This window comes from Aquarana catesbeiana, linkage group LG08 (genome assembly GCF_042186555.1).
Source record: "Aquarana catesbeiana isolate 2022-GZ linkage group LG08, ASM4218655v1, whole genome shotgun sequence".
Lineage (NCBI taxonomy): Eukaryota > Metazoa > Chordata > Amphibia > Anura > Ranidae > Aquarana > Aquarana catesbeiana.
In genome coordinates this window covers 277,291,604-277,318,514 of record NC_133331.1, presented here as the reverse complement: position 1 = coordinate 277,318,514, position 26,911 = coordinate 277,291,604, and the positions used below count along the sequence as shown (strand labels likewise).

General features: G+C 43.6%; 1 protein-coding gene across 2 annotated transcripts; it reads left to right on the top strand.

The window, feature by feature from the left end:
* The first annotated feature begins 326 nt into the window (after nt 1–326).
* LOC141106517 (uncharacterized) lies at nt 327–26,185 on the top strand. 2 transcript variants are annotated; one of them, XM_073597347.1, is made up of 9 exons: nt 330–1,413; nt 1,587–1,743; nt 3,143–3,316; nt 4,538–4,687; nt 4,817–4,895; nt 11,197–11,294; nt 17,042–17,150; nt 17,443–17,544; nt 18,053–26,185. In XM_073597347.1, exons 3-9 carry the CDS (start codon nt 3,221–3,223, stop codon nt 19,294–19,296), a joined length of 1,878 nt encoding a protein of 625 aa, XP_073453448.1. In that variant the 5' UTR covers nt 330–1,413; nt 1,587–1,743; nt 3,143–3,220; the 3' UTR covers nt 19,297–26,185. The 2 variants fall into 2 exon arrangements, with proteins under 2 accessions (XP_073453449.1, XP_073453448.1); XM_073597348.1 differs by lacking the exon at nt 17,443–17,544 and having other exon boundaries at nt 327–1,413.
* Nucleotides 26,186–26,911: the final 726 nt, after the last annotated feature.

The following is a 26,911-nucleotide window of genomic DNA, read 5'->3' as shown; positions in this document are numbered from 1 at the left end:
AGCGACAGCGGCAGCATATACACTACAGTACATGACGAGTTGGCTGTTTTGACAGAACAGCGATACACTACAGTACATGACGAACTGGCTGTTTTGACAGAACAGTGGCAGCATATACACTACAGTCCATGACGAGTTGGCTGTTTTGACAGAACAGTGGCAGCATATACACTACAGTACATGACGAGTTGGCTGCTTTGACAGAACAGCGGCAGCATATACACTACAGTACATGACCAGTTGGCTGTTTTGACAGAACACTGGGTAAGGAGGAAAAAAACTGTTGCCACCTTGGAGGCAGTCAATTTGCTGGTTATTAGCTGGCGGTATAACAATGTCCACTCATTATATGGTGTACCGTAGTGTATATGCTGCAGTTGTTCTGTCAAAACAGCCAACTCGTCAAAATCTCCAATTATTGGTGCTGCAGAGTCATCGGAAGTGACGTGGTTGGATATTTTGGCGCGTCTGTGTTTTCGGCAGAACAACGGCTGGGATTCCTCATGGTCAGCTCCCATATCCAAGATGGCGGCACCGGGGACCCACAGTGGTAAGGAGAATCCGCTGCGGGAAGAGAGCGCTGGAATCCAGGCACTGCTAAGTACCTGATTTTATGCATTTAGAAGCTACAGTATTTGTTAAAAAAAAAAAAAAAGTGAACTATCGCTGCATTCAAACCTAAGCTTATTGAGAATGTGTGCAAAAGTGTGCCGCGTTTGTGTACATTCTCAGGCATAGAGCAGTCCATTCATTTTAATGGGCTGCTCTACACGTGGCAAAGTCGCTCTTGCAGCATTTTGACGCATCGAGCCTCGCACGTTTTCCTGTGTGGAAAAAAAAATGCATGTCTGCTTGCCATATTTGGGGGTGCCATTAATAATAAACCGCGCCCGCAGACACAACACGCGTTTTATGCGTCTGTTCAGATCAGGTGTGAATGGAACCGAACAGGGTTTCTAATCTTTCTAAACTCTATAACTAAACCATTTAAAATACTATATTAAAATATTATATTTCCCCCTATCTTATAAGAAGGGGGCACAGCCAGATCCAACATTCCTCTGCTCCACCTTTATTAAATATTCATAAACCTTATTACAGTACTAAACATCAGCTTGAGTAGGAAAGCCCCGACCTGCGCCCTCTGCTGGCCAACGGGCGCATACGCTTTGGCTGCAGACAAAACCTCTGCCCAGATTGGTACCTAAAAGGACCCGTAGCAGTGTAAGAGGCCATTTTCTTGTAGCACAGAGGGAAAGGGAAGGAAGTAGAGCAGCGGCCATTTTGTTGTGGTTCATCAGGAATTTTGTAGAATTGATAGAAGAGCGCAGGTGCCAGGTTCCCCTTGTCTGTCCATTGTGTATTTACTACTCACAGTGCAGGGTGTGTGTGTTTATGTGTAAGCTGAAACAGGTAGGTTGGTTCAATGTATGTAATAATTATATTATTAATATTAGCCTAATCTGGGGGCTGAAATAATTAGAGTGATTTTGGGTGTATAGAAAGTGCAGCAGTGTAAATATTAAATACCTAGCATGTATAATCTCTACTAGGAGCCTAAAATTCAACCACATTTTGTATTACAGTGAAACATAGGGGATGCCCCCTAATGTTACCCACGTACAACCGTAGAAGCTTGTGAACGGATCGCTCTACACAATGTCCAATCAACATATCCAGTTCAGAGTGTAAAGTTCACCTTCAGCTATTGAGCTCCGTAGATGCCAGGCTTTTTTCAACAAGGTAACTTGCTCAAATTTAAAAGGTTACTTCACCTTTACCAAAAAAAAAAAAAAAAACTCCTATGCAAATAAGGAGCTTCTGTAGGGGTTGCTGAGGATGTTGCTAAGCAATGCCCAGCTGTTACTGCTCACCTCCATCATCACAGGAGTGAGCTCTTAAAAGCTGAGCTCAGAGCTACTGCATCAGGGGAGAGAAAGAGCATGTGAGGGGGTTTGAATCAAACACCCCTGTCATGGTGGAGGTGAGCAGTAACAGCCAGACGTCTCTTAGCAAAGCCTTAAGAGTTATCCAGTCAGGCTTTACGAGGTATGTAAATGGACTACACCTATAGCAAGGGCATTATTTTTTTTGGTCAAAGTTTGTATTTATATACAGATGCCCCTTAACTGCATAAGCAGTTTTATGGTAAAAGTGAACTAACCCTTTAAAGCTGTATTTATTTTTTTACAGTTAGATCCCTCTTGCCCTATAAATCATTTTCTAATCAATGATTTGTTACCACAATGCCACAAAACAATCACATTTTCTTCTTTGGAATGGCTTCCTCCATGAGGCTTCCCCACAACTTAACTGGCTTCCTATGATGGTGCCCTGTTGTTAGTTACTGAGGTTTTCAATATGACCCGTGCTCCTGCCATTGTTTGTTGCTAGAGATGGTGCTTTGTTCAGTCCAATGTATTCAGTTGGGATAGATCCTCCTGTCTGTATGAGGTGTCTTTGAGCTGGTTAGTTTGCTGTTCGGTAACTCTACAGCAGCTGTTCTCAACCTTTTTCCTGTGGAGGAACCCTTGAAATAAGTTTCCTAGTCTCAGAGAACCCCTAATAAAAAATGTACTTCAGCATGACTAGAGATACACTAATAAAAAATAAGAAAATCTGAAAATAAATATGCCCCTTACATTATTGGTCAGTTGAGAAGGGTCACTTCACACTGGTGGTCAGTGAAGAAAGGACCACATCTGGTCAGTGGAGGCCCTCCTAACATCAGTAGTCAATGGGAAGAATGTCCACTGCTTTGATGATTGGATGGAAGAATGTTCCACTTACAGACAGCTAAGAAAATCTTTGGTTACTGTCCTGAGAGATAAGAGCAGAAGTTCCATCAAACCCACCCGAGACTCCATTAAACCCACGCCAGTGTCCCTGCTGACTGATATTAACTTGAGAACCATGCAGTCGCTATCAGATCACTATGTCACTGCTCAAGGAGCCCCTATTAAGCTGTGGAGAAACCCTAGGGTTCTATGGAACCCTGTTCGAGAAAGGCTGCTCTAGAGCTTGGGGCTCAAGGGGAGTTCTTGCTGCAAGAAGAAGTTGATTGTGTGTGAGATGTACAGTATGGAAGACTATCAAGGACTAGTGGTTTACCTTTATTAATAAAAGTATTTTTTTTTTTAAGTTTGCTTCATTACAAAATTCCCTGCCGAAATCTGATTGGGAGGCTCTTCCATGTGAACTACAGTTAGTTCCTTAAGTCATGACTGATCCACATGATATGGATAAAGAGAGGAAGAATACGACCCAGAGGATCTTAAACCTCACCCTAGAGATCATGTACCTGCTGACTAGAGAGGTGAGGAGGATTCTGGGAGGTCACATGACATTACTATTATCTCTATTAATAAAACACCCTGGAGACGTGAGAAGGATTTTGTGAGGTCACATGACATCACTCTTATCTCTATTAATAAAACACAGACCTGACCAGAGAGGTGAGGAAGATTCTGGGAGGTCACATGACATCACTCTTATCTCTATTAATAAAACACCCTGGAGACGTGAGAAGGATTTTGTGAGGTCACATGACATCACTCTTATCTCTATTAATAAAACACAGACCTGACCAGAGAGGTGAGGAAGATTCTGGGAGGTCACATGACATCACTCTTATCTCTATTAATAAAACACAGACCTGACCGGAGAGGTGAGGAGGATTCTGGGAGGTCACATGACATCACTATTCTCTCTACAAATTAAACACAGACCTGACAGGAGAGGTGAGGAGGATTCTTGGATGTCACATGACATCAAAAAGAGGCTAGGTAGGAACATCTCCACGGATACATCTCCCCCCCTTCCCCTCTATACCCTTTTACCCAATGTATCTCTCCCCCCCCCCCCCCCCATATTCAAATAAGGGCTTCACAGACAGAACTTTAATGTAGGACCATTACACCAAACTCATATGATATTACCTGGATAAAGACGTAATATCCAAACCATTCTGTTGAAAGCATCACACAACCAGGAGATCAGTAAATGGCACCTCAAAGCCAGGCAGAGGAAGCTTCCACCCAGACACAGTTAGTTCCAGATGGGGGTGTTTGGGTGATGTGGCTAACTACCCGATCTCACTGAGTAATGCACGATCCGAGTCAGTACAGAGTCCTTCAAAAGGATGTGATGTACCATTTCAGTTTAAAGATATCTTATTGTTGCACCTGTTCTAACTGAGTTATATAAGTTACCACTTGACTATACCTCTTCTGTATTTTATTTGCATACCAAAACTGTCACGACATCTCAACAGATCTCTAGATTTTAAGATTGTAATGATATTTTGCCAAATGTCTTATTGTATGTACTATGCAAAACCTTCAATAAAAACATTGAAACAAAAAAAAAAAGAGGCTAGGTAGGAGACGTGAAGGATTCTGGGAATGTTACATTATATCACTGTTACCTTTATTGTTAGAACAGACACATGAATTGATAGGTAAAAGGTTCTTGTTACAAAAGAACACAAGTTTAGTGCTGTATCTGGTAATATGTGTACATTTACTTTAATACTCAGGATTACATAGTGGTGAAGAAGGCATCTGGTGAACATGTGACGCTCAACCTCAATATGGAGCATCCAAGTCCCTGTATGATACCTGACCAAATCAATGTCAAGAGAATTATGGATGTCACATATGAGATCATTGAACTGCTGACTGGAGAGGTAAGAGGTGCTGGGAAATATGGAACATTATCCAGTAACCAAAGGGATGTATCTAGATGGTGACTGTATCATTATGTGTGTCGGGTTCCTATAAAGTGTCAGGATGTCACTGTCTATTTCTCCATGTAGGAATGGGAGTATATAGAAGGACACAAGGATCTCTACAAGGATGTCATGATGGAGAACCGGCTGCCCCTCACATCGCCGGGTAAGAGGAGACTTTAATTTCTTGTAAAGAAGAGAAGAGTATTGAGGATCCACCTAGATACACACAGCCTCTGATATAAAGACATAGAAACAATGGGGTTGATTTACTAAAGCCAAATATACTTTCCTGGTGCCTTCATGGCAGCATACATATGGTTGGTTGCACCGCTGCCAACCAACCCACAGGACCACTTTAACTCTTATAAAAGAAAGAGTCAGCCCCCCCAGTCATTCTTGTAACAAGACTCAAACATTAAGGATTATAGAAAGGGAGGGCGTATGCTGCCATGGATAGGCACCAGGAAAGGAAAATAATTACGGAAAGGTAAGTATTCAATCTTCCGTTTTCCTAGTGCCTCCATGGCAGCATACATATGGTTAATAACTCGCTCCCCCCCCCCACGTGATTCTTTTTTCTGTCCTCAAGCCTGCAGGATCACCTGGAAACAGCCCTTACCACACCACTATGTTGGTGCAACCATTACAGGTTCATGCTCCCCATGTAGTATGGTGTCTCAGCACTTAGGCTGCTAAATGCGCCATAAACGTATGGGAGCCCATTTTCTGTGGATCTTTTTGGGGGCCTTTAAGGATCTTGGGGCTCTAATTTATTATTCCTTTTATCTCCCTATCTGGTCTTCTCTCCTTGTGGCTTGAAGCTGGCTTTTTTTTTTACTTTTTTATTGATTTACCTTTATCCAGGACTATATTCCCCTCCTTCTGTGGACAGGTCAGCTACAGCATGGATGCAGGGCTGGTTCCGGACCACCCAACCACCCAGGTCCGCATTCATCAGCGGCCAGCGTTCTGCCCAGCAGGGCCTTCTCAGCTGGCCACACGGAGTTAAAAGCTGTACTCTGCCCCCTCTCAATTCCCCACCCCTCCATCTCAGCAGTGGCGCTTCGTGCGCGCCTCCTGGAGCCAATTTGCCGATTTTGGAGGTGGAGTCACGTCAGGCAGAGTGACGTCATTGGCGCATGTGCTGTAGCCGTGAGAAGCGGCTGGCGGCCATCTTGGTACACTCAGTTGGCTCCTGTATATGGAAGGATGCCTGGGCTCAGTATGGAGGCAGCTGTCAGAGGGGAAACATCTCCAGAAGGTCCTGGAGAGTTCCCTCGGTTAAAGGGATACCCCCCTTGGTGTCATGGGGCCCACCCAAGCTGCTTTTTGTAGTCCAGTGCTGCACCAAAAAGATCCTCAACATACCACTAAGTAAGAGGCTGCAACATGCAGGTAAGTTTTGAACCTAAAAAAAGAATTTCGAGCATGTTGTATGAAATTCCTTTTTATGTTTCACTACAGCGAATCCCGCGGAGATTCGCTAGATGGAAGGTCAAGAAGTCATAGTAGTTCTAAACAAACACTCCACAGTTCCCAGAGGTCATCTCATCATAGCCTGCTGGGCTTGCGGAGGACAGGCCCTTCCAGAAAAATTAGTATGTGAAGGTTGTCTCTTAGAGGCCCCTGAAGACTAGGAAAAGGACAAGCAAGAGGAAAACCCTTCTTCCTTTTTTGGCTTGATTGAACCATTTGTGGTCGCAGTAAAAGATGCAATACAGTGGGAGGAGGCTCCTGAACCCCCTGCCAGAAAATATTTTTCGGAGCTGAAGAAAAAATCTCCATCCTTCTCACTTATGGAAGAAGTAAAGGAAATAGTGACTAACCAGAAACACAACAGTGCCATAGGATTGTCTCAGATCTAAAGAAGGCCTATCAGGCAGCAGGAGGAGCTTGCAAGCCAGCAGTGCCCTAACTTCTGTCTCCAGGGCCACAAGAGCTTGGACCAATAATATCGAGCAAGCTCTCAGGCGAGGCATGGATTTTGAGGACATTATTAAATCCCTTGATGAGTTGAAATTGGCCTCAGATTTTATAGTTGAAGCAGCTATAGATACCCTGAAATGTTGGCTAAAACCACGGTCAGCGGATCCATCATCCAAGTGAACAATGAAGCCACAATAGCTCACAGGTTAAGTACTCTGACAGCCAGTGCAGCCATGGGAGACTTCCTGACAGACATGGGTTCAGATCCACATGTCAGCGTTCACTAGTGAAGGAGCCACTCCTCGCAGGTTAAGTACTCTGACAGCCAGCGTAGCCATGGGAGGCTTCCTGAAAACGTGGGACCTCCTCCTCATGTTGGCTCCTTGTGATATTGGGCAAGTCACTTCATGTATGTGTCGCAGCCTTAAAATGGTGCCACATACCCTACGATAGGAAAGCTCTATTTGGTGAGAAGCTGGATACCGTGATAAATAGTTACAAGAGGAAAAAGTGGCTTAATCCCTCAATATAGAAACAGGAGGGAAACGTTTTCTACATGGCCTGCTTTCCAACAAGAGTTGCTAGGGCATATCGTCCAGGGAGAGAATACTGAAAGGGCTCCCAAGAAAACTTTTTGAAGAGGGGGAAGCAGAAGACTACAACCTCCACGCACGAAAATCAAAAGTCCTTTTGATTTCTTGCCCACCCAAGCCGTAACAGTGGGATGCCGACTCAGGGCTTCCACTCTGGTTTTGGTGGGAACTTGTTCGGACCAGTGGGTCACTTCCACGATCCTTCAGGGTCATCCTTTTTTGGAGGTTCAGGCATCACCCTCCCCGCTCTTCCTTCCTACCCACCAAAATTGCAAGCTCCAAGGGAAAGAAATTTTTTTTGCTCCAATATGTTCATATGCTGTGACATCAACAAGCAGTAGTGCCGGCCCCAGAATTGGAATGATTCGGAGGGTTATATGCCCCATTCTTTCGGGTACCCCAAAGGGTCAGGGGGGGAATAGAGATCAGTACTACATCTGAAGTGGCTAAACATATTTATCCGCTTGGAACACTTCAAGATGAAATCCCTCAACACAGTTGACAGTGTAGCCAGGGGTTTGGGTGGTCTCTATAGATCTCCGAGACCCATGCCTCCACATACCAATCCATCAAGATTTCCAGTCTTTGTTACGGTTCAAAATAAGAGATCTTCACCTGCAGTTAAAAATGCCTACTCTTTGGCATCTTGACAGCACTTTACGAATATTGGTATTGGTATACAGTATTGGTGGCAATTTTGGCTCCTATCTGAGGGAAAGGGATATGCGTTCTACATTACCTAGATGATATATTGATTCTGTCCCAAGACAAAAGAATTCTGGAAACACACCTACAGGAAGTCTTGACCACACTGATCAAGTACAGATGGCTAATTGATTATGCAAAAAATCAACTTATACCTGCCCCGAGAATAGCATACCTGGGTGCATTGTTCAATACCCCAGAAAAAGTGGTGTCACTTCCACTGGAGAAAATCCCTATGGTAATTGGAAAAGTATAAACCGCACTGGCAAGCAGGCCCATGTTGGCATTAAACTGCCTGAGTCTTCTGTGATCCCTCCCCTCATGCTTACCAATGGTGAAGTGGGCCAGATGGCATCTCTATGTTTTTTTTTTTTTTTTTTTTAATAGGGATTGCTATCACAGTGGAGGAGGAAAATTCTATCTCAAAAAATCCTGATCACACTAACAATAAAGTCCAGCCTGTGGTAGCGGATGAGACCATTAAACCTTCTAAACAACTGTTGTCTGGACCCCATTTCGTGGATCACTTTTTTCTGATGAAAGTCGGTTAGGTTGGGGCACCCACTATAAAGACCAATTGAGCCAGGGGAATTGGCTGTTCAACACAGAGAGCATAATCTCCAAACATCTTTGAACTAAGAGCAACATGGATGGCGGTATCGCACTTGGCTCCAAGTCCATACTCCGACAGATAGACAACAGGGCAGCTGTAGCCTACGTCCAGAGCCAAGGAGGTACACACAGCAGATTTCTATCCAGCGAGGTAACCCCGGTTTTAGGGTGGGCCGAGAAGAATCTCACCAATCTCAGAGCGTCCTATATTCCAGCTCTTGAAAATCTACTACCGCATCACCTGCTAAGAGAGTTCGCCAACAACAACAATGGTCTTTGGGCCAAGGCATCTTTCATTGGATTTGTCATCAAGGAGGCAGTTCTCAAATAGTCCTATTTTGCATCTCCACTAAAACGTCAATTCGCCTGGATTCTTCATGAGATATCCTGCCCAGAAATCAGTGGGAGTGGATGCCTTAGTCCAGCCTTGGACCTTCAGATAGGGTATGCATTTCTGGTACCTATGATTCTGAAGTTCCTTCAAGGCTTGACACAGGAGAAAGTGACCATCCTAGCAATGATCCCTTACTGGCCAAGGAGGACCTTGATTCACACTCTTGGCCAAGCTATCTCTTTGCAAGCCATTACTCCTTCCAAGCACACGTAACCTTCTGTTTCAAGGGAACTTCATCCACTCACATCCAAATATCCTGGATTTGAGGGCTTGGAAATTGAGCGGAAAAGGCTGGGGTATTTATGTTTTCCCCCATGGAATAATTCAGATACTGCTTCAAGCCAGAAAGAATTCCACCAATAATACCTACTACCTCAGATATGGAAGAAGTGTTCAGGGTTTGCGGAAGCCAACCATTTTTTCCATGATATTCTCCTTTTTTTTCTTTTTTTTTTACAAAGGGGTTTAGATCTGGATTTGGGGTTGAGTACCCTAAAGGTACAAGTATCAGTCTTATCAACCCTGACAGACACAAGATGGGCCTCTGATAGAACATTTTCAGAGGGCAGTTCTAAGACTAGGATCTCCAAGAAGGTCTCTATATCCAAAGTGAGATTTACCCTTGGTACTCAGTACTGTTATGCCCCGTACACACAAGTGGAATTTCCATCGGAAAAAACTTGGATGGTTTTTTCGAAGGAATTCCGCTCAAGCTTGGCTTGCATACGCACGGTCACACAAAAGTTTTCTGAACTTTCGACCGTCAAGAACTTCAAAAAAATGAAGTTCAATGCTTCCGAGCATGCGTCGAATTGTTTCTGAGCATGCGTAGGAATTTTCCGCGTCGGAATTGGTACAGACGATCGGAATTTCCCAACAGAGCTTTTTCCGACTAAAAAATAGAGAACCTGCTCTCAATCTTTTGCTGGTGGGAATTCCGCCAGCAAAAGTCCGATGGAGCATACACACGGTCTGAATTTCCGACCAAAAGCTCACATCGGACTTTTGCTGGGGGAATATCCGATCGTGTGTACGGGGCATTACAGTTCCTTCTTTTTCACCGACTGAAGAATGTGTTCTGGAAGAGTTTACCCTTAAAGATGCCTTTCTAATTGCCATCACCTCAGATGGGAGAGTTTCGGATATCCAAACTTAGGGGCTCAAGAACGCTACATTCTTCCCAGAATGGAGTCATCCTACAATCTATTCAGCAGTTTGACTCCAAAGTGCCACCAGTTTACCACCTTAATAGGGAGTGGGTCCTCCCGACATTGGAGGAAAATCCAGTTACTTCAAAGTGACATGAACTGGACGTAGCAAGAACTTTGCAATGGTACATTGAGCTGACGCAACCTTTTCGTGAAGTCCAACACCTGTTTGTTATCCCTAATGGCGTTAGAAGAGGGAAGAGGGATGGCAGCATCCAAATAACCCTAGCAAGCTGGATTGTACATCTGATACAAAGGCATACCGGGCTAGTGGTCTTCCAGTGAGGAGGGCAATCTGAGCTCTCTCGACTCGGGGAATGGCCTCCCCCTGGAGCGGCTTTAGCGCGGGTCTTTCAGGAATTACTTATGCGGCAAGTTGCTCTTTCTTTAACACCTTCATGGCTCACTATAGCCTGGAGCCAGCCACCCTTACTTCCCAGGTTTTTGGGAAAAGGGTTTTACAGATTGGTAGTTCTGTAATACAAATTTAATTATATATTGTTGTAGCCCTCTGAGTGAGCAAGTTATTAACCATATGTATGCTGCCATGGAGGCACCAGGAAAACGGAAAATTGAATACTTACCTTTCCGTAATTATTTTCTTTTCCTGGTGCCTATCCATGGCAGCATACGCCCTCCCTTTCTATAATCCTTAATGTTTGAGTCTTGTTACAAGAATGACTGGAGGGGGCTGGCTCTTTCTTTTATAAGAGTTAAAGTGGTCCTGTGGGTTGGTTGGGGGTGGGGTAACAACCATATATATGCTGCCATGGATAGGCACCAGGAAAGGAAAATTACAGAAATGTAAGTATTCAATTTTCCGCTGTGCACTGGAAGTGCACTTGCTCCAGAACTTAATGAGGTAAAGCTTCAGTTTGCAAATAAAACCCAATCATATGCAAGGAAAAAAAGCATTTTTGCTTGCATATGATTGGATGATAGAAATCAGCAGAACTTCCCCTCAGATCTAGAGTAACTGTAAATCAACCTCAATGTATTCAGTCAGTGTGTGTGTGTTTCATTCAGATGGATCCAGTAACAGAAATCCCCCAGAGAGATGTCTCCGTCCTCTGTATTCCCGGGACTCCACACAGGAAGATCAGGAGATCCCTCAGGAGGATCAGGTAGATTGGACTGATATTCTTCATCTATGCTATTTAAACTTCACACATTCTTGTTGGATGACAAGATTGTAACTATATATATATATATATATATATATATATATATATATATATATACACAGTGGGGCAAAAAAGTATTTAGTCAGCCACCAATTGTGCAAGTTCCTCCACTTAAAAAGATGAGAGAGGCCTGTAATTGTCATCATAGGTATACCCATAGGCGTGCCCACGGGGTGTGCCGGGTGTGCCCAGGCACACCCTAATCATCCCTGTGCTCTCATTGCCTAGCTGTGACTGCTGTGAGTAGTTGTGGCTACTGCTCATGTCACAGTTGTCACCACTGGCCTGGGTTGGTCCTGGCAAGAAAAAACATTTTGTTTGCTGCACTGCAGGGACTAGGTAGTCGCCGGGACCTCAGCTGCGGCGAAGCGATCCAGCCGCATTTGCCGATGGGTCTTCTATAGTTCCGGCAGCGCAGGTCCCGCAGGCGGCGGAGTGATATACATCTGCACTCCGCCCCCCCTCCGGCCTCCTCTCTCTCCCTTCCCTTAGAAGAAGCAGCGGACTCGGCGGAGCCTGGAATCGGATAGCGGTATGTGGGTGGCTCAGTGAGGTGAGCAGTGGCAGTGAGACAGCACTGAGCACTGCAGGAAAGGGCAGCCACACGATGGACCAAAAACAGAAAAGGCAACTCGATATGAACCCTGTCCCTACCAGCAAAAAAAGTAAGTGTGCATTTTTATTATATATACACACACACACACACTTACTTTTTTGCTGACAAGCCAGGCAGGGTTCATATTGATTTGAATTGTATATGTAATGTATATATATATACATACATACATACATACGTGTGTGTGTAATATATATATGTATACACAATTCAAATCAATATGAACCCTGCCTGGCTTGTCAGCAAAAAAACAAGTGTGTGTGTATATATATATATATATATATATATATATATATATATATATATATATATATATATATATATATATATGAGAAAAGTTGCGCCACTAGTGACACAAAAAAATTACTAGAAAATAGCAGCTAGCATCAACAATATGACAAATTGTTTATAGAATAAGTAATAAAAAATGCAGCGCTAAGGGAATACAAACACCCCCACGGATCACCTTAGGGGTGAGTATTCAACTGGTGGATAATAAGTAATGAGAAATATTACAAATGTACAAAAATGCATTAAAAGTGTCAAGTGCATAAATGATGATGGGTGAACTCGTGTACATGACACAGGCAAGTACCTATTGTACATAAAGTCATATGACACAGCCCTGAGTATTCATTCCCTCTGTTGTTTTTGATGCACATCCCAGATTGCCGTGTGTGGAAGTAGTTTCCCATATTATATATCTTTCATCACCAGAAAGAATATTATGCACTGCCTCCTCCAACAGACTATATATCTCTACATAGAGGAGTTTGGGGATTTGTTTTCTTGTTTATCACAGGCCTATTATCATCTGGATCAGCCTGTGTGTATGTATATATATATATATATGTATATATATATATATATATATATATATATATATATATATATATATATATATATATATATATATATATATATATATATATATATATATATATATACACAGACGCACGTGTGTTTGAGCTTTGGTTTGAGGTGCACACCCTAATGCAATAGGCTGCGCACGCCTATGGGTATACCTCAACTATGAGAGACAAAATGTGGAAACAAATCCAGACAATCACATTGTCTGATTTGGGAAGAATTTATTTGCAAATTATGGTGAAAAATAAGTATTTTGTCAATATCAAAAGTTCATCTCAATACTTTGTTATATATCCTTTGTTGGCAATGACAGAGGTCAAACATTTTCTGTAATGCCCCGTACACACGGTCGTATTTTCCGACGGAAAATGTGTGATAGGACCTTGTTGTCGGAAATTCCGACCGCGTGTAGGCTCCATCACACATTTTCCATCGGATTTTTCAATTTTCCAACACACAAAGTTTGATAGCATGCTATAAAATTTTCCGACAACAACATCCGTTGTCGGAATTTCCGATCGTGTGTACACAAATCCGACGCACAAAGTGCCATGCATGCTCAGAATAAATAAAGAGATGAAAGCTATTGGCTACTGCCCCGTTTATAGTGCCGACGTACGTGTTTTACGTCACCGCGTTCAGAATGATCGGATTTTCCGACAACTTTGTGTGACCGTGTGTATGCAAGACAAGTTTGAGCCAACATCCGTCGGAAAAAATCCATGGATTTTGTTGTCGGAATGTCCGATCAATGTCCGACCGTGTGTACGGGGCATAAGTCTTCACAAGGTTGTCACACACTGTTGCTTGTATGTTGGCCCATTCCTCCATGCAGATCTCCTCTAGAGCAGTGATGTTTTGGGGCTGTCGCTGGGCAACACGGACTTTCAACTCCCTTCCAAAGGTTTTCTATGGGGTTGAGATCTGGAGATGCCATGATCTTAGAATGCTTCTTACGAAGCCACTCCTTCGTTGCCCAGGCGGTGTGTTTGGGATCAATGTCATGCGGAAAGACCCAGCCATGTTTCATCTTCAATGCCCTTGCTGATGGGAGGAGGTTTGCACTCAAAATCTCACGATACATGGCCCCATTCATTCTTTCATGTACACGGATCAGTCATCCTGTTCCCTTTGCAGAGAAACAGCCCCAAAGCATGATGTTGCCACCCCCATGCTTCACAGTAGGTATGGTGTTCTTTGGTTGCAACTCAGCATTGTCTCTCCTCCAAACACGACGAGTTCTGTTTCCACCAAACAGTTCTACTTTGGTTTCATCTGACCATATGACATTCTCCCAATCCTCTTCTGGATCATCCAAATACTCTCTAGTAAACCTCAGATGGGCCTGGACATGTACTGGCTTAAGCAGGGGGACATGTCTGACACTGCAGGATCTGAGTCCCTGGCGGCGTAGTGTGTTACTGATGGTAGCCTTTGTTACGTTGGTCCCAGCTCTCTGCAGGTCATTCACTAGGTCCCCCCGTGTGGTTCTGGGATTTTTACTCACCGTTCTTGTGATCATTTTGATCCCACAGGGTGAGATCTTGCATGGACCCCCAGATCGAGGGAGATTATCAGTGGTCTTGTATGTCTTTCATTACCTAATTATTGCTCCCACGTTTAATTTCTTCACAACAAGCTACTTGCCTATTGCAGATTCAGTCTTCTCAGCCTGGTGCAGGTCTACAATTTTGTTTCTGGTGTTCTTCGACAGCTCTTTGGTCTTCACCATAGTGGAGTTTGGAGTGTGACTGTTTGAGGTTGTGGACAGGTGTCTTTTATACTGATATTAAGTTCAAACAGGTGCCATTAATACAGGTAATGAGTGGAGGACAGAGGAGCCTCTTAAAGAAGAAGATACAGGTCTGTGAGAGCCAGAAATCTTGCTTGTTTGTAGGTGACCAAATACTTATTTTCCACCATAATTTGCAAATAAATTCTTTCAAAAATCAGACAATGTGATTGTCTGGATTTGTTTCCACATTTTGTCTCTCATAGTTGAGGTATACCTATGATGACAATTACAGGCCTCTCTCATCTTTTTAAGTGGGAGAACTTGCAAAATTGGTGGCTGACTAAATACTTTTTCGCCTCACTGTATATATATATATATATATATATATATATATATATATATATATATATACACACAGCATCTCACAAAAGTGAGTACACCCCTCACATTTTTGTAAACATTTTATTCTATCTTTTCATGTGACAACACTGAAGAAATGACACTTTGCTACAATGTAAAGTAGTGAGTGTACAGCTTGTATAACAGTGTAAATTTGCTGCCCCCTCAAAATTACTCAACACAGAGCCATTGTTGTGTAAAAAACTCGAGCGCTGAAATGATATTTGTAATAAATAGTGATTGAGAAATAAATAAATAAATAGGCTGCAATCATTCTTAAGTGTTCAAACACCCTATTATCACTATTTACTTCAGGGTGTCTGAACACTTAAGAATGATTGCAGCCTACTTAATACACAGCCATTAATGTCTAAACCGCTAGCAACAAAAGTGAGTACACCCCTAAGTGAAAATATCCAAATTGGGCCCAATTAGCCATTTTCCCTCTCCGATGTCATGGGACTCATTAGTGTTACAAGGTCTCAGGTGTGAATGGGGAGCAGGTGTGTTAAATTTGGTGTTATCACTCTCACTCTCTCATACTGGTCACTGGAAGTTCAACATGGCACCTCATGGCAAAGAACTCTCTGAGGATCTAAAAAAAAAAAATGTTTTGCTTTACATAAAGATGGCATAGGCTATAAGAATATTGCCAAGACCCTGAAACTTAGCTGCAGCACGGTGGCCAAGACCATACAGTGGTTTAACAGGACAGGTTCCACTCAGAACAGGCCTCGCCATGGTCAACCAAAGAAGTTGAGTACATGTGCTCGGCGTCATATCCAGAGGTTGTCTTTGGGAAATAGACTTATGAGTGCTGCCAGCATTGCTGTAGAGGTTGAAGGGGTGGGGGGTCAGCCTGTCAGTGCTCAGACCATACGCCGCACACTGCATCAAATTGGTCTGCATGGCTGTCGTCACAGAAGGAAGCCTCTTCTAAAGATGATGCACAAGAAAGCCCGCAAAAAGTTTGCCGAAGACAAGCAGACTAAGGACATGGATTACTGGAACCATGTCCTGTGGTCTGATGAGACCAAGATGAACTTATTTGATTCAGATAGTGTCAAGTGTGTGTGGCGGCAACCAGGTGAGGAGTACAAAGACAAGTGTGTCTTGCCTACAGTTAAGCATGGTGGTGGCATTGTCATGGTCTCGGGCTTCATGAGTGCTGCCGGCATTGGGGAGCTACAGTTCATTGAGGAAACCATGAATGCCAACATCTAGTACTATGACATACTGATGCAGAGTATGATCCCCTCCCTTGAGAGACTGGACCCCAGGGCATGATTCCAACATGATAACAACCCCAAGAACACCTCCAAGATGATCACTGCCTTGGTAAAGAAGCTGAGGGTAAAGGTGATGGACTGGCCAAGCATGTCTCCTGACCTAAACCCTATTGAGCATCTGTGGGGCATCCTCAAACGGAAGGCAGAGGAGCGCAAGGTCTCTAACATCCACCAGCTCCGAGATGTCGTCATGGAGGAGTGGAAGAGGACTCCAGTGGCAACCTGTGAAGCTCTGGTGAACTCCATGCCCAAGAGGGTTAAGGCAGTGCTGGAAAATGGTGGCCACACAAAATATTGACACTTTGGGCCCAGTTTGGACATTTTCACTTAGGGGTGTACTCACTTTTGTTGGCAGTGTTTTAGACAATAATGGCTGTGTGTTGAGTTATTTTGAGGGGATAACAAATTTACACTGTTATACAAGCTATACACTGACTACTTTATATATATATATAGATATATATATAGATATATATCTATATATATCTATATATATATCTATATATATATAAAGTAGTCAGTGTATAGCTTGTATAACAGTGTAAACAGTGTATATCTATATATAGAGATAGATAGATAGATAGATAGATAGATAGATAGATAGATAGATAGATAGATAGATAGATAGATAGATAGATAGATAGATAGATAGATAGATAGATAGAGATATATATATATATATATATATATATATATATATATATATATATATATATATATATATCAGATTTTTTCAAAATCTTGATTATAATGCTATTATACATTTTGTATTATCCAGGGTGAAGATATAATTGCTATTAAGGTTGAAGTTAAAGAAGAATCAGTAGGGCCATATATGAAGGAAGATGAGTCATGTAAGGAGGAAATCCCTCCAGAGATCAGCACAGGTGAGTAATAAACAGTAAATCCAGAGAAGAGTCCCAGATTCTCCTTGTTCAGTCACTACAACAATCTCTTCTTCTCCCCCCTCCTCTGTCAGTAGACAGTAATGAGGAGACAGTATGTGCCCAGTGGGGGAGTCAGGAGCCATCAGCCTCTATTAGACTCCGGCTCTCCTCCTCACATCATGTCATTGTGTGTTACCAGCCAAGAGATGTGACCAGTCTCCCCCCACACACACTCTCTGGGGTCTCTCATACATCTCAGTACAGGGGGCTTGACTCTCATCTTTATTCACAGACACCAGAGCCACTCAGACAGAGGCCAAAAGTGAAGAGGAGGACCTACAAGTGATAATTAAAAAGGATGAAGAGCAGGAACTTCCTCCATATATCAGCATAGGTGAGTATTAAACACTAAATTCAGGAAAGCTACTTTATTTATTTCAGGTACTTATATAGCGCTGTCAATTTACGCAGCACTTTACATATACTTTGGCTCCAAACGCATTGCGTCCCTCAGGTGTGAATCCAGAGAAGAGTCCCAGATTCTCCTTGTTCAGTCACTACAACAATCTCTTCTTCTCCCCCCTCCTCTGTCAGTAGACAGTAATGGGGAGACAGTATGTGCCCAGTGGGGGAGTCAGGAGCCATCAGCCTCTATTAGACTCCGGCTCTCCTCCTCACATCATGTCATTCTATGTTGATGGCTAGGTAAGCCAGCAGGCTGGCATGTTCTCATTACAAAGTAGTCAGTTTACTTTTAGGTGCTTTTGACCTGTTTATCCTCCTCTTTAGATGTCTGTGCATTTGCATTAACTTCTATGAGGAGAAAATCAGTTCTGATGCAAGCAAATATCTATGTATTCGAGCCAAAATTCTTCTTACATTCTTTTTCTTGGTTCCTTCAGATGGCCGACATAGCAAGAATAACTCAGAGAAATGTCCCATTATCTCTACGTATGTTGAAATAGAAGATGACATCACATTCTGTTCCTCAAAAGAACCTGATCCTGTTCTTCACAGTTCAGATGTATCGCCTGATCCTTCTACACAAAGGGGGAGTTTTCAGGATCGCTCACCTCCCATCACCCATCAGACAGCTCATGCAGAATGTGATTCGTTTCCATGCGCTGAATGTCTCACTGAGAGAGCAGAACTTATCACACACCAGAGGTCTCACACAAGGGAGAAACCTTTTTCATGTTTAAAGTGCGGGAAGTGTTTTCCCTGGAAATCGCATCTCATCGCACATGAAAAAATTCACACAGGGGAGAAGTCATATTCCTGTTCTGAATGTGGAAAGTGTTTTTCCTGGAGAAGAAACCTAACCATACATAAACGAGTTCACACAGGTGAAAGGCCATATGCATGTTCTGTGTGCGGAAAATGTTTTAGACAGAAGTCGGTTCTCGACATCCACGAACGAACTCACAGGCCAGAAAAGCCATTCTCTTGTTCCGAGTGTGGGAAATGTTTTACCCAGAAAGGACAGCTTGTTTCCCATCAGAAGACTCACACGGGGGAGAAGCCTTTTTCATGTTCTGAATGCGGCAAGTGCTTTGGTTCAAAGTCAGATCTTATAAGACATCAGAGGAGTCATACGGGGGAGAAGCCGTTTTCATGTCCCGAATGTGGGAAGTGTTTTTCTTACAGAGCCAATCTGGTTCAGCACCAGAGAGGCCACACGGGCATTAAACCGTATCAATGTCCCGAGTGCGGGAGAGGTTTTAAACGAAAGTCCCATCTGAACGAGCACCAAAAGATTCACAGCGGCGATCGCCCATTCTCGTGTTTGGAGTGCAAGAGAGAGTATACCAGTAGGGCTGCTCTAGCTAGGCACGAGAGACTCCACACTGGTGATTGTCCTTATTTCTGTTCAGCGTGTGATAGAGGCTTTAACAATAAATCAGATTTGGTTATACACGAGAGAGTTCACTCTGGGGATCGCCCCTATTCATGTTCAGTGTGCGGGAGAAGCTTTACCAGCAAATCAGCGCTGGGTAGACATGAGAGAGCCCACACTGGTGATCACCCATATTCATGTAATGAGTGTGGACAACAGTTTTCGCATAAATCCTCCCTCATGTCACATCTCAGTTCCCATGAGATACAAGAGTTTCCTGTGCCTAGAGGCAGCAGTTTAGTAACTTAAATTTAGCACACATGGGTACTGAGTGAGCAACCACACATGTACTCAATGGAGTATGAATTATAGTGTCACCCAACCCCTATCTTGCTCTGTAGGCAACCAACTGCACTTCTATTTGCCTGCCCCTATCTTGCTGGCTTCCAGTCCTGTCTTGCCCTACCTTTCTGTCTTCCAGTCAAGCTCTGCTCTTTTGGCACCCAGTTGCTATGCCCAGCTCTCTGCCTTACTATATCTTGCTGACTTCCAGTTCTGCCTTGCTGTCTCCTAGGCCTGTCTTTCCATGCCTTTCCAGCTCCTTGCCCTGTTTTGCTAGTAGTTCCTATTCCTTTCTTGTTTTGCTCTGCAAGTATTTAATCCAGGCTTGGCTTGCCTTGCTATTTCTCAATCCTACCTTGCCTGTACACGGTGTGTCTAGTTTGCTCTTGCACTATTTAAAAGGTCTGTTGTCTTCTCTGGTTTACTTGTATTAGTGTCATTATAGCAAAACTAAACCCACCAATTTAACTCCCAAAACATTTCCACTCAAGCATGCCTTACATGATAACTGCTAGCTCTCAACCAACCTGTCATGTCATCACATAGCTGATGTCATAGCTGTTCACACATGAAACACTATGGCAACCAGGGCTTTTTTTCAGCTGGAACTTGGTGGAACTCACCACCTCTGGCTCAGACCCCTCTGCTCTCTGCTCACCACTATCACTTGTAAACACAAAAGTCCGGCTTCTGTGTTTACAAGTGACAGCTTGTCTCCCACCGGCTTCCACAGATCTGATCTCTTAGGCCTGGTTCACACCTATGCATTTTCTAGTGCATTTTCAGTTTTGCAGAAACACACTACAGTCCATTTAACATGGTTTCCTATGGATTTAGTTCACATCTGTGCAACTTATGGAAAGGGCCAGGGATTTATTTCTGGTTTTTGATTCCATAGACTTCAATTGATCAAAAATGTGTATTGAAAACCCGCAAAATGCACCTGGAATATGCAAACTGCAAACTGCATAGGTGTGAATCAGGCCTTAAGTGGCTCCCACCAAGTGCAGGATGGGGACAAGTGAGATGAAGGTGCCCAAAGTGCAGTGTTGATGCTGACACCCCCCACTGGATGATCTCCCTGCAAGTGAATGAGGTAGAGCCACCTACAGTGTGTGGGGAGATATTAGAGAAGAAGAAGGGTGAAAGTGATATGTGGATGGGGGATGCAGAGGTAAGCAGCCATGGAAGAAAGCTGAGCTCTGCACTCTCTGTGTGTAGCGCACCCCTGAACTCTGCACTGTGTATGCAGCACACCCCCAAGCTCTGCACGTAGCGCAATTCTAAACTCTGCACTTTGTATGTAACCCCCCTGAACTCTGCACTCTGTACTTACTATGTGCTGTACTAAGCACTCCTGGTATTAAATACCGCTTTAGGACCCTCCCACTGTTAGCGAAATTTGACCATACCCACTATTTGATGCGGTTTGGAGGGTGTGTGTGAAGGTGGGAGAGGAGGGGTTTTGGGATTAAGTTCCAGCACCTATTCTATGAGGGAAAAAAGCCCTCATGGCAACTGTAGATCACGCAGAGGCTGAGATGGCAGCTTCCTTAGCTGTAAAGGATAGAAGGGTTTAGTTCCCCCTAAAGTTTATCATTATTGTTATTTATTCACTTTCCCACCGTTATTGCACATTCACTTCTCACAATAATATTTTACTCATCCTGGAGACATTGTTCCAAGTCTGCACATTCACTTCTGACAATAATATTTTACTCATCCTGGAGACATTGTTCCAAGTCAAGTTACCATTGTGGTTACACCATACAAACAGGATTCCCACATAGGTAGCCTGACATATGAGGTGTGACAATTTAATTCCCGGAAAGCCCACCGCATGGCACTATGGTGATGAGTCACACAGCCATTCACCCTCAAGCGTGTTCTGACATATTCCAGTCTGTACTCGCCTGGGTCGCAGATCAGTTGACTCAGTCTTTACGGAGTAGCAGATGAAAAAACAATGTGTGTGCATTGCACTGTTGGCAGAAAATGAGTGACAGGAATCTGGAGCAGCGGAATAACATCAAATTTTGTGTGAAAATTGGCAAAAGTGCGAGTGAAACTTTAGCTCTCTTACAACAGGTGAACATTCCATGAAGGAAGCAAATGCTTTTGAATGGCATAGGTGGTGTAGGGAGGGGCAGGAAGATCTCCACAATGATGCAAGAAGTGGGCAGACAAAAATGCATAGGATGGATGCAAATGTGGACAGAGTGCGAACCCTCGTATGCTCATGCTTGTCTGTGTGTGTGTGTTTTTTTTTTATCACAATAGTTAGATAGTTCACTACGAGTTTATAGAAGATGGTACAATGGTCAACCAACATTGTTACTTGGAAATTCTGAAATGGTTACGGGAATCTGTTCAGAGGAAAGGGCTGGAACTCTGCCTGACAAGTAGATCCTCCGCCACGACAATACTTCAGCACAAACATTTTTTTTTTTACAATCCATTCCGCAAATTAAATTGTCACACCTTGTTCTAAGACCCAAATGGCAAGGTGATGCATTATGGAGTTCACTAGGCATCTTGAGGCATTTGTTTACCTCTGTGTGTTATGGTTTGGTGTAACATGAATATCAAATCCATTATATTTTCATCCGTCTATGGAGCATGAGGGGTTATTGTAAGAACAGTGGTGATAATTTACTAATTTTACATTTGGTAGGGCAAAGAATGTATGATTTCCAACACTTTCAATTGTTAATCAACACCTGATCAGATCTCTTTTTTCTCAGATCCTCTGGACATTTCAGCCCAGGATTCCTGACTCTTAATCCTATATTTTAAAGCTGCAAAGCCTCAGCTACTGCTTTTCTACCAATAGCAAACAGACCTGCCTCCCAGTCCTAAAATTGTTATTTATTTCTGCCCAATAATTATGACTCCTGACCATGTTGCTTTTGCCCACTTCAACATCCCCAACTCCCTAATTGCACCTCTCTGGGAGAAGATAATTCAAGTTTTCAGCCACCCCTTTCCACCATGAGCAACCTCATTCCATTCTGCTACAATACTCAAAGCCTCTAATCATATCCCCATTGCCCACATTGAAAACTTTAGCAATAAAGACTCTTTTTTTCCAGTAACACAGCACCTCAACACTCTACTGGCTATATTTTTGCCCCCAGTGATTCAAGATACAACCACAGAGACTCCTGCTAAGAAATTTAAATGGAAGAATATGTTCTACCAGCAAATACCTTCCAGCCTCAAGCTCAAATTTCAGCTGACAATCCTACACCAGCTACTGTCCAGCCACCAGCTAAGCATCTAGCTCCAGTGGCTTTGAAGGCTTCAAATCTCTTCTCCCAGCTACAGCTGTCTTTGAACTTTGAGCCACAATTCTGCGGCTTATTTTCTTGTAACTTTTAAAAGCTACACTGATGTCACACAAAGATAAATAGTTCCTTGCAAAGGATGAAGTATTAATGTGCTGTACCTCTCCAGTAGCACGGCTGCCAACCTTCACTCTGTTCAAGCACAACAGCTTTTGTCAAAATCTTCAGCATATGGTTCCATCCTCTGGCTTCTGCACCAATATGGGATACAGCAATTACAGAGGGATTAGCAGTTGCAACCACAACACGTGGCAAAGGACATTGACATCCCACCTCCCAGAAGCATTGGATGCTGTAGATTTCGATGAAGGTTGTAGTGCATAATTGGGTGAAGTTATTCTTTTGCAGAGAACTGTTTCAAGTTTTTATGGCATGAAAAATGGCTTTACTCATTCTCTCGACATGTACAGTCTTTTGTGTGATAGCCATAACCGTTTACCCTGCCTCTACTGAACTCTGCTCCAGTGGCTCTCCATCCCCCCCACACACTCCACATTTGTGATCCAGAATCTAGACATGCCATCACCCTGACTCTGCTCCAGACAACCCACACCCTGAGTCTCCTCCACAAGACCTGCTCTCTTACTCTGCTCAAGAAGACCTGAACCCTGGGTCTCCACCAGAAGACCTGCACCATGAGTCTCCTCCAGAGGACCTGTACCATGAGCCTCCAACAGAAGTGTGTGTCCTGACTATGCACTGGAAAACCTGCACCATGAGTCTCCAACAGAAGACCTGTACCATGAGCCTCCAACAGAAGTGTGTGTCCTGACTATGCACTGGAAAACCTGCACCATGAGTCTCCAATAGAAGACCTGTGCCATAAGTCTCCTCCAGAAGACATGCCATCACCCTGACTCTGCTCCAGACGACCCACACCCTGAGTCTCCACCAGAAGACCTGCACCATGAGTCTCCTCCAGAGGACCTGTACCATGAGCCTCCAATAGAAGATCTGTACCATGAGTCTACTCCAGATGACCTGTGTCCTGACTATGCACTGGAAAACCTGTACCATGAGCCTCCACCAGAAGATCTGCGCCATGAGTCTCCTTCAGAAGACCTGCATCCTGACTATGCTCTGGAAGACATGCACCATCACTCTTCTCCGGAAGACCTGCACTAGTATCTACTCTACTAATACTCTGTTTAAATTGTCAGTCTCTCCAGATACTATCTTGCCTGAGTTGCTTGTCTCACTTAAGACAAAGCCTTCAGTCATCTCTCTTGCCCATGATAATCCTGTCTCCATTGCTGGTCCTGCTCAAAACTACTCTAAACTGCCAGCCTCTCTGGAGACTATGTCTGAGTAGCTACTCTATCCCAAGATGATCTTGTCACAGTTGCCTGTCTTGCCTAAAACAGTGGTCTATCCCCTTTGAGACAACCTTGCTAGAGATGCTTGTCTCTCTAGAGACTGACAAAATTATCAGTGGCTAATATGTCTGAGCTAACAGTCTGTCCTGTATTGACTGAGTTGCCTTTCTCTCCTGAGACTGTCCTGTGAGAACCAATCTCTCTCCCTAGACTGTTCTATTTGAGCCTTCTAGAATATACCGTATCTCTCTCATCAGTCCTGTCTGAGTTGAAGGTCTTCTGAGGTGCCAATTGTCTTTGGAGGCAGCGAGTTTACTTTTCTCACAAACCTTGGCAGTGGGGTACCCAGCCTTTTGCCAGAACCCGGTGGGGAAGTACCCAACTTTTGCCAGGCCTAACCTTTTTGTCAGACCCCGCTGGTGTAGTACATAACTTCTGCCAGACCCACTTGGTGGTCCCCATCTCATTTGCTTCACCCAGCTGCAAATTTAATTTTGATGCTATTCTCAAATACCTTACAGAACCTGCAGTGGCTTCTTGGACCTGCATGTGTGACCTATATATGTTTGGTTCAATCCCAGTTACTTACTACATTTGAGGATTCACCCTTGTGTTTTGAAAAATAGCTTACTGCAGGAGTTCTTTGGTTCTCATCTGCTTTTACTAGGAATGGCTGGGACCCATAGCTTCCGCTCCCATGGTTGAAGGGGCCCAGATTGGGAACCCTGTTATTAAATATTTTCTCTCTTTTACCTATAGTAACACTTTTAGGCTTTACTTTACTACCTCTCACAAGAGTGACTTCTTAGAAATCTGTTTTACCATGTAGTTTTGGCTACCTGTCCTGTTAGCTCCTGTCCTAAGCAGTCAGTCCTAAGCCTTGCTCTGCCCTGGTAGTTCTTGGTCCTATCCTACCTAGTCAATCCCCAGCCTTTCCCTAACAATTACAAATCTTGCCCTACTCACTCATCACCAATCCGGTACCATCCTGCTAGTTCCTAGTCCTGTACTGCCCAGACAGCTCCAAATCCTGTCCTGTTGAGGAAAGTGGAAAGATAGCACCGGACCCGTAGGGTTATCCTGCAGGTATTGTTATCTTAATCTTAGGGTATTTATGTTTGTATAAATAATCTGGTTCCTGGGCAGGCAGCTTTTACACCCCAGATGATCTCCACAATCTCCTTGGCTTGTAGTGTAATGTAACAAGAATTTAAATTAAGGAGCCACACCACCCACCGTTAAGAGGTCCAGATACAACATGATACCATTAAAAGTAAGGGGTACAATCCAAAAGGTATCCAACAAGTTTCAGGGGTCCAAGAGCACCCCCTTCATCAGGACTTGACTGACTAAAATGTGAACACACCTACACCTACTAAAAAGTGAACTACAATGTAGTGTGAATTATAAGCACAGGTCTGTTCAACTACTTGTTTGGCAGCCAAGCCCTGATGAAGGGGGTGCTCTGGGACCCCCAGAATGTGTTGGCTACTTTTTGAATTGTACCCCTGACTTTGGATGGAATAAAATTGTATCTTGACCTCTTGAAAGTGGTGTGGCGCTTCAGTTCCCAGTCCTGTCCTGTTAATATCTAGTTCTGACTTGCTCAGTCCGTCCCCAGGCTTGCCTTCCTAATTACCAGTCTTGTCTTCCTCAGTCATTCCCTAATCCTGTCCTGCCCTGCCCAGTCAGTCCCCACTCCTGTCCTACCAGTTTCCAAAATGTTTACAGACCTGTCCTGCCCAATCAATCCCTAGTCCTTTTTTGCTCCCAGTCAATTCCCAGCCCTTTCCTACCCAATCAGCCCTCAGTTCTGTCCTGCCTAGTCAATTCCCAGTCCTTTTCTGCCCAATCAGCCCTCAGTCCTGTCCTGCCTGGTCAATACCCAGTCCTTTTCTGCCCAATCAGCCCTCAGCTCTGTCCTGCCAGGTCAATCCCCAGTCATTTTTTGTCCATCCAATCCCTAATCCTTTTCTTCCTAGTCAATCCCCAATTTTATTTCAGCCCAATCAATCTCCGGTCCCACCTTTCTCTATTCTTACTAATACAGAGTGTATATATTATGCTCATACCCTGCCCAATAGTCTGGTTTGCTTGAATTATTGCTGGTATTTCTGCATCTCATAGTATGTTAATTGCTGCCTTGATATATATTCTATTTATACTCTTAGCAATAAAGACATATTGCATTTATTTTGTCGTCTTTTATTCTTAATTTTTCGCATACGGTTCTAATTGTACCTCTCAAATAGGAGTCCTGTAGAATTTTGCTGATAGAAAGATCCTTAATTGCAACTGATGTGCAGTGTGGTCCGGCCTGATCAGGGCAGTGGTCATGCACCGATCTGGGCACTTTGCGCTGCTCCATTTTTTTAAATGAACTTTATTGAGATTTTTATTTTCTAGCAAAAAAATTATGATTTTTATATGTAGGAGAGAAGTGTCAGAATTGGCTTGGGAGGGAAGTGGTTAAAGCTGAACTCCACCCTTCCATTCAGTGCTGCTTAGTTGTACAGGCTTCTCTCTTGTACTAAAAATGCTTACTCTACTTTCGCTGCACACTGTAAGCATCTCACATCTCTCCAGCCTGCCTGACCTTGGCCTGTCCTTCTCATAAATTAAATTTAATACTTCTTGCATGCGAATGTTACATACGGTGTTGTGCATGCAAATGCAGACCACATACCACACCAAATGCAAATGCAGACCACATAGGAACCAGTGGACCAGACTGGTATCCATCCATCAAAGTATTTAATAATAATATTTGAAAACAAGTTGCATTTCATTCATTGTACCTTGCTTTGTGCACTGGTGCACAGTCATGTTGGAACAGGAAGGGGCCCTCCCCAAACTGTTCCCACAAAGCTGGGAACATGAAATTTCTTAGGTATCAGGTATGCTCACACCAAGCCCAAC

Coding starts and splice junctions, on each gene's coding strand:
- LOC141106517 (XM_073597347.1), top strand. CDS start 3,221: ATGACTGATCCACATGATATGGATAAAGAGAGGAAGAATACGACCCAG. Junction 4,896..11,196: donor GCTGCCCCTCACATCGCCGG/GTAAGAGGAGAC, acceptor TGTTTCATTCAG/ATGGATCCAGTAACAGAAAT. Junction 17,545..18,052: donor TCCTCCATATATCAGCATAG/GTGAGTATTAAA, acceptor TGGTTCCTTCAG/ATGGCCGACATAGCAAGAAT.